The following is an 8,141-nucleotide window of genomic DNA, read 5'->3' on the forward strand; positions in this document are numbered from 1 at the left end:
ATATTTTTAATAATAGCATAATTTAAAAATAATTTCATTTTTTAAGTTAGAACAATGTAGTTTTTAAACTATATAACATGATAAATAAGTTGCTATATTTTATTTTTGAAATACAAATTTAAGGTGCCCTAAATAAAATTAATGATCTGTCACAAATTTAACTGCCATAAATCTACCAAATGTGTAAAATTTACAAGTCTTTTCCAGTAGCTTTCTTTTATATTGAAAGCCTAAATCAAAGAGTACATGGTCTACCTACACGAAATGTCACCATGTGTAAAATTTACAAGTCTTTTCCAGTAGCTCAGTTTATTATGACAGCTTGTCAATTGTCAATGTCATGTATATCAAAAAGAATTAATTGTTTTCAAAACTTCTGTGAATCACCGGCTGTTCAAATAAATTTGATTAACAGTGAAAAAAAGTATCTTGTGAATTAAAATACCTAAAATACTTCATTAGAACGTAAAAAATGGTTCGAGTGATAACTCAGGAAACTTACGATGACGTTGTAAAGGAGAATATGGATGAATTTGATATGAGCCCCGAGGAGGCTATTAAAGAAGCAATTGCTCAATTTGAAGCACAGGTAAAATAAATTCCCAAAAAAAAAAACACTAAAATTCATGAAATCTTTATCGTTTTAAATTATAATTAATAGAATTAAAGTTAAATAACACCTCATACATTGTTCTGCTGAATAAAGGAACAAAATAATAAAACCCACTATTCCTAATAGATACAATTTATTTTACAGGGTGTGGATTTATCTAATATTATCAAGGATCTAAATTTAAACACTGGTGAAGAACATCAAGTGAGTTTAACCGTTAAAAAACTCAAGGAGTTGTCAAATGCAGCCCAAAACAATGATGAACCAATTGGATATATTGATGGTGTAGCATTCGTTGTGCTATATTTGGCTCGTTCACGTACCGACACGTGTTGCCGGCTCAAAGGTCTGACATAGACTGACTTCCCCTCTCTCCGGCATGTACTTATGGCGTGTACGCTCGAGACAAACAACACTACGTTTATGCATACACTACAGATGGTAACTATTTTCTATTGATAATTTTTCTATATTTTTAAGAATTAGCAGATTTTTTGATTATTTACTAATATTACTTGCACCATTCAAAGTAACCTCTAGTATTAGAACTTTCAACCACATGATTGGAAATCTGTACTTGTAACCATTAGGCTATTGGTGCTTTGCAAAATTGTAAATTACAAACAAAATTGCTCTCTGGTCTCAGTATTAAATAAATGTTTGTAAATTAATAGTATAAAGTTACATAAAATACCTCTTTTCATATAAGGAAAGGATGGGAAGGGGAAAGTGGATATGGCAAGCCTTCCCATACCAATGAGGAATAGACCATCTTATTGTGAGTCCCTCCTCTGTCCATTAACTGTAGACCATTGCCTAAATGCATTCATCTGTTGCTTTTTAACTTGTAGCAGATGCCCATGGGCAATAATAACTCCTATTTTTTTTTATAACAGAAGGGGGCTAACAAGCAGCGATTTTAGCTAAATAAGGTGTGATTTTGTGTTTGACATCATACACTTAAAAAAATGTACAAAGATTATTCAATTTTCAGAGAGAATGCAACAAAGATATTGCTCATAGAGTAAGAGCAGGCAAATAGGGTATTTATCCTGCGCTTATAAATTTACTAGATTTAAAACAGAAATCTTACTTGAATGTTAATAGTGAAAAAGATGCTGCTTCTATTATAAAAGTAATAAACACATTGATCGCTTTAATGAATTCACAACCAGATTTACTGGATAGAAAAGGTGTTAAAATTATTAAAAAGTAAGTTTGACATGTTTGATACTTTTTTGGTGCTCGTGAAAAATGACTGAATCTAAAGAGAAAAAAAAAATATAGCTACCATAAAATTTCATTTTAATTATTACATTTTGTACTGTGGCAACACTGATATTGAAACATTATTTTAGAAGTGGTAACATGTTGCAAAAAAAAATTTTCAACGGTGGATACACTCAGTTACTATTCACAGTAGTATCCAGTCTAGATCTAGCTTAGTTTGAGATAAATTTTGATTTCAGAAATCTAGATGAAATGGAAGATGAATCTATTTTAATAGCAACATTAAAATGGACCGCTGTGTGTTGTGTTAAACATGAAATGAACACACAGATGATATTTGGTGCTGGCATTGGACGGAATTTGAACAATTTATTGAATAAAACTAATAATATAGAGGTAAGTAACTTAAAATAGATTTTGCGATGAACTAGCCAACAAGGATATTTCACCCGTTTAGAATAAATCAAACTAAAAAAAACAAATGTTTTTAAATTAATTTAAATGTCACTGAAAGAAAAGTAACTGGCACAATCTAACTAATATTATAAATGAGAATTTATGGATGGACGTTTGTACTCTGAAGTACTGAAGATATCTTCAGAACGGCTGCATGGATTTCGCTGAAATTTGGCATACATGTAGAACATAGTCTGGAAGAACACATAGGCTTTGATTTTTTTTTAAATCTGTGAAGCCGATGTCATAGGCTACAAAGTCAGTTGCTTAATATATGTTAAAGGTCTTAGTGAACAATTATCAACTCAAAGTAATAATAGTTTGTGTATTTCAGTTAATAAGTGAATGCCTACAAGTTATCAGAAAGTTGACTTTAGACGACGACTTGCGCGTGGAGTTTGGCAAAGCTCACGAACATGCTCGTGAACTTGGCGCGGAGCTTCTTGATACGTTGACTAGATTGCTTGAAAGTAAGATTATTTTACAATATCTTAGATTAATTATTTTAGAAATATAAATAATAATTTTCTGGAAAGTGATCTCTGCCCATAGACATTTTGAATAAGTTAAAAGGATACAGATGGGGTTGGGATGGTTTAATAGACCGATGAGACATTAATTTACCCATCCCACCATTTCTTATTTGGAAAATGGGATAAAGAAGAAGAGAAATAGAATTTGTCCTCCCGCACACACACTTATCAGACGAAACACATAAATACTATTCACTTAAGGGTTGCCTTGTGTATGGTATCCTTCTCCAAACCGCCTAATCCTCTTCTTCCATTCTTCTCATTTGTCCTTAAAGAAGAGTAAAATTAGACTTCCGGAATGCATTCATCAGACTATACAGAGAATTGCTTCCACTTGAAACTTGTCTGTGGTCGTGGTTGATGTTGATGTATGCCATCGTTGAAACAAAGTATTAGATTCCTCTTGTGGTTGTAATTTCTAGAATATTCCATGTTCTAGTGAAGTATATTTGTGTTAGATAACATGAAGCCACCGTTGGTAAGTGATGTGATGTGTACAATCGCGTGCCTGCTGGTGCGACACGAGCTGTGCGCGGTGGCGGCGGAGCGCGGCGCTGCTGCTCTCTTCACTGTGCTGGCTGACAACTACGATGACGTCACCGTTGTACATCAAGCCACTAAGCTGTGAGTATATACTAGCTGTTGCCTGCGACTCCGCGTTGGGTTAGAAAAAACTTAATTAGTAGTCTATGTATACTTTCAGGGTATGTTCTACATCTATGCCAAATTTCAGCAATATCGGTTCGGAAATTCTAACAAATATAAATCTATCCAAACTTTTGTATTTATAATATAAGTTAGATTTGTATGTCTGTATGTAATGTTGATAAAAAAATCTCTAACAATATATAAGTTGCGTGTAACAAAAATCATTTTTTTAGTTTATCTGTGGGTCTGTCTGTCCGTTTGTTTTGGGTAATATCCGTAATATCTGGAAAAAATATGGCGGGACTTTTACTAGAAGGTAGCTTATATGGGCGGGAGTAACTTAGGCATTTTTAATTCCACTATGAGATTCTTTGTGTGGATTTCATGTATAAAAAATGTTTGTTTCGGATAACTACGTATGTCAGTAGTAGATTACAATTACCTAAATCGTTTGTTATGAGTATTAAAAAATTAACCAAAGATTAAAAGTTTATTTTATACTACATTGTATTATAATCAATTTTATAAGATTATTCAAACATTCGTGAGACATTATACTAAACTTATAAAAACGGCTAAACACTCACGTATATTTGTCCGGCGGCACCGACTAGTTTCGAGCTCATCGGGGGTCCTTCATCAGGGTGAGTGGGACTGGTATTATTGCGCGGACGCGGCCCCCACCTCACTGTAGTTGGCCGGCCGTAGTCGGTGCCGCCACCGGACGAATATACGTGAGTGTTTAGCCGTTTTTATATATGTTTATTAATTTTATAAGCTTTTAAAACCCACACAGTTTTTCAGCAGATTGATAATGCGATCTTATAAATAAACATCTTTCATTATCAATATATAGAGATTTCTTTTTTACTATAATTTCATTTTCTATTTTAGATCTATCATGTATTAAATTAGCTCGTAATTTCTGTTTCCAACATTCTGTTTTGTAATAATGTCATACTATTATTTAGATCTCGTACTTCGTCTATTAAACCGAAGAGGGAACCTTCTCTGCAATTTTCGACGTTAGGTCTTATATGTTTAGTGTTCAATCTTGTTTGAGCAACTTGTACCCTTTGTGATACTTTTAATATTTCCTCGTGTAGAGTTTCCAGAATATTCTCCGTCTCTGTTATCTTTCCTAATGTTAGTTTTAATTGATTTTCTAATTCTGTTTTTACTTGTTCTGTACGAGCGATTCTATCGCTTAACGCTTTATTGACTCTAATGTCTTGTGAACGTAAATCCCTTGCAGTGTTTATCAATACCGCATTAATGTTTATTCTTAATTCTTCAGATTTCTTTATCGCACTTTTGAATTGTTCCAATCCTGATTGTGTGAAATGTTCCCATGATAGAACGTCAGATTGTCCTTCACATAATCTTGTTGTTCCTGATGTTTTCACATTTTCAGATTTTGTTTTTAATTCACTGTTTATAGTTTCATATTTAAATGCTAAATGTTTGTTGCTCCAATCTCTTTCTAATGTATTTTTAGCTGCCATGTTCATTTTTATTTGATTTTCTATCTCTCTCAAAGAATCTTTATGAATTCTTTTAATATTTTCTATTAATACTGCTTCGTTGAATAACGCGTCTTGTGGTTCATCGTATATTGCGTCTGTTTCCATTCTATTACGTCTTAAATTTAAACATTCTTCATTGATATATTCAGGTATTCTTAATATATCGATAGCATTTTTTAATTGTTGTCTTAACGATTCTAATACGTTTATTTCTACGTCAATATCACTTAAAGCTCTTTCTAATTCTGTCTTCCAATAGTTTATATGTCTTGCTCTATGTTTTAATTGATCCGTACTATCACTAAAATCATTACAAGATGTTTGATTTACTTTGATTATGCAGTTTTTAGTGATGGCCGTGTTACGATCTGTTTCATTTATGATATCACCTTTTAGTACGTCTTGATTATGTTTCTGCCAATATTGTATTGTTTTTAATTCAGTATTATTGTCACTAAAGGATAGATAATTTCCTTTTTCTATTGCAGCCATTTCTTGACTTGTTCCATTTAGATTTCTACCTGTAATGTTCTTCTTCGTCTCAGAAAGGTCTTTGGTTGAATTTTATGCTTAATATGCTTGGATCTTTAGGCAATTTTTCTTTTTCTGTTTTTTTTTTCGTACTGATATCTTACAGCAAGAGAAAGGTAAAGTAGTTATCAGTATCGATTAAACTTTGCGTTTTAACTTTGGTTGCCATTTACATATTGATTTTATATATTCTTTGTTTCCATGGTAATATAACTTTGTTATTGTTTTAGAATAACAGCGTTGGCTGGCAACGATGACGTCAAACGACAGCTAATGAAGAGCGGAATTGTGCCTATCATTGTCTCATTGCTGAGTAGATTTGCTGTAAGTTTTTTTAGACATAACATTTCTCTCACTTTTTCCATACCATGTCCCTTTCTTTTCATATCAATAGCCTGTGTTCTTCCAGACTAGACTAGTTCTGGAGATACCTTCAAACAAACATTGATCCATCCATTCAAACAACCGCATTTATAATATTAGTCAGATTATAATTGCGAATGATTTGATGGATATGTTTGTTTGAAGGTATTTCTAGAAAAACTTCTTCCAATAAACTTCTAGAAAAGCATACCTGTGACAAAACTGAAAACATATGAAACAATTTTATTATCTCACTGAAATAAATTAAGACCCCGAAAAAAAATCTTCATAGTAATATATTCAACTTCAGCAATCTTCATAGCAATAATACTCATGGTGATCATTTCCTTAAGTTTAAAATTGATTTTACGAAAACTTGTACCAAATAAAATTATTATTCAAATGTTAAAAGACTTTGTTTATTGTTGTGTTTGGGTCGGACTTTAAAATGGGACTGTGACTCACTTTCCAATGACAAATTGACCGAAATTTATTATTAAAAAGTACACATCAACAATATGTGATTTAATAAAAATAAAGATATCTGTAATAGTTTATTTTTCTATTTAAACTAAGTTACCAGCAGTTACATCCAACCTCTGAAGTTTTTGTAACTTATTAAATTATAAGAATAAGCTTTACAGTTATAATTAACTACATAGGAAGAACATTATATGAACAACTTATCAATTTTTAATACTTTCTGTTTTTAGGTGTGAAACAAGTAAAAAGCAGTAGAAAACATAATCTATGGATTCACAGAAATAGAATTTGAATAAAGATATAATTTTACATTCTATTCATATTTAAAAGAACTAAATGTTGAACTAGAACTTAAGACCTTTTGCTGATTGCTGAAAAGTAAATTTACAACAAAAATTGATGAAAATAACATAAAAGTAAGTACAAGACATATGCCAAATTCTACATGGTAAGTGGTAAATATTAAGTAATTCCCAAAGCACATATTTCCAGCAATTACTTGAACAATTTTAACCTTTTAAATTGGCTTGATATTTAGTATAATATGGTTTGCTCGAAACATGAAAAAGATTCAATAATAAAAATTAACTTAAACATTATTTAGGTTGTGTGTAGAATATCTCTCTATTATTGTTTCAAATATTGTAGATCAACCTGTAAATTGGTCATGTCATGACAAGTTTTTCAAACTAATTTGATTTATGATTCTATCATAGACATTTCACAAAAATGTGCAGGCAATAAAAGTTCCTATCTGTACCTGTAAAAACTAATCATAATTTTTACATGGTTTGTGAGTTCCATCATTGTAGAGAAGTGCAAAGAAGTTTTTTAAGTAAATGGGGAGAGATCCATATAATCAAAGAAAACCAGTTTTTTTTAATAAGGTATGTAATTAGGTGAAAAGCAATAATTAAATTGATTATTTTGTACACTTGAATCAATTAATTACCATTTCATTCTGTTGCAGATGAATGATTGCACCTCTTCAAGTTCTACAGAATTATTAAATGAAGGAATCGGCTTCAGAATAACTGACTGCATGTCGCTGCAACATCTGTGCTACAAAGTTTGATTGTTTGAAATATTGTAATTCTAAACTAAATTTTGAAAAATAACTTATTATATGGAGTAGTTTAACCGCAAATCTAAAAAAGAGTCACCATGTTGCAGGAAATGCACTAGCATAATAACTATATTAATGTCAATATTGATATATAGATGTGTAACCTATACATTATTTATATTATAATTTAGTGTTTTATATTAGTTTGATGTTAATATTATGACAATTTTTAGAAATATGTATTAGACTTTAATATAAAATATACACTAGCATAACAAGATTTTCTCGAAATTGGGAAATGCAGTGTATAGAAAATAAAAATATAGTAAAATATAGGGAATTAAGTATCAAGTACAAAAGATAAAAAAAAATACCATTTAGTGAAAAATATGAAACAAAATTAATTTATTAAATTTGGACGTTACAAATATCACAACTTATAATAAAACCTAAACCTTTTTTGAACTAAGTAATAAAAAATAAACAGAGATTGTATACAATTTTCTTACAAGTAATTTAAATTTCAACACAGGTACTTTACCCCAAAATGATGCCTCCTAAGCTCATTATTTCTCCTCATTAAGGAATCTATAGGTTACACATCTATGGAGAATAGTAATAACAAATGAGTTAATATGCGGAATCTTTAGGTTCATGATAATTTTATGAATTTATTTGAGAAGTAAAACTTA

General features: G+C 30.8%; 1 protein-coding gene across 1 annotated transcript; it reads left to right on the forward strand.

Moving 5' to 3' along the window:
* Positions 1-90: 90 nt before the first annotated feature.
* On the forward strand, positions 91-5,951 carry LOC106122717 (armadillo repeat-containing protein 6 homolog). The gene is given in 7 exon segments (XM_013318806.1): positions 91-589; positions 758-907; positions 1,608-1,825; positions 2,083-2,239; positions 2,634-2,769; positions 3,291-3,456; positions 5,768-5,951. Coding segments are annotated over 7 exon segments (1,128 nt in total). The 5' UTR covers positions 91-472.
* Positions 5,952-8,141: the final 2,190 nt, after the last annotated feature.

The sequence above is a fragment of the Papilio xuthus genome, unplaced genomic scaffold (genome assembly GCF_000836235.2).
Source record: "Papilio xuthus unplaced genomic scaffold, Pxut_1.1 DF826807.1, whole genome shotgun sequence".
Classification (NCBI taxonomy): domain Eukaryota; kingdom Metazoa; phylum Arthropoda; class Insecta; order Lepidoptera; family Papilionidae; genus Papilio; species Papilio xuthus.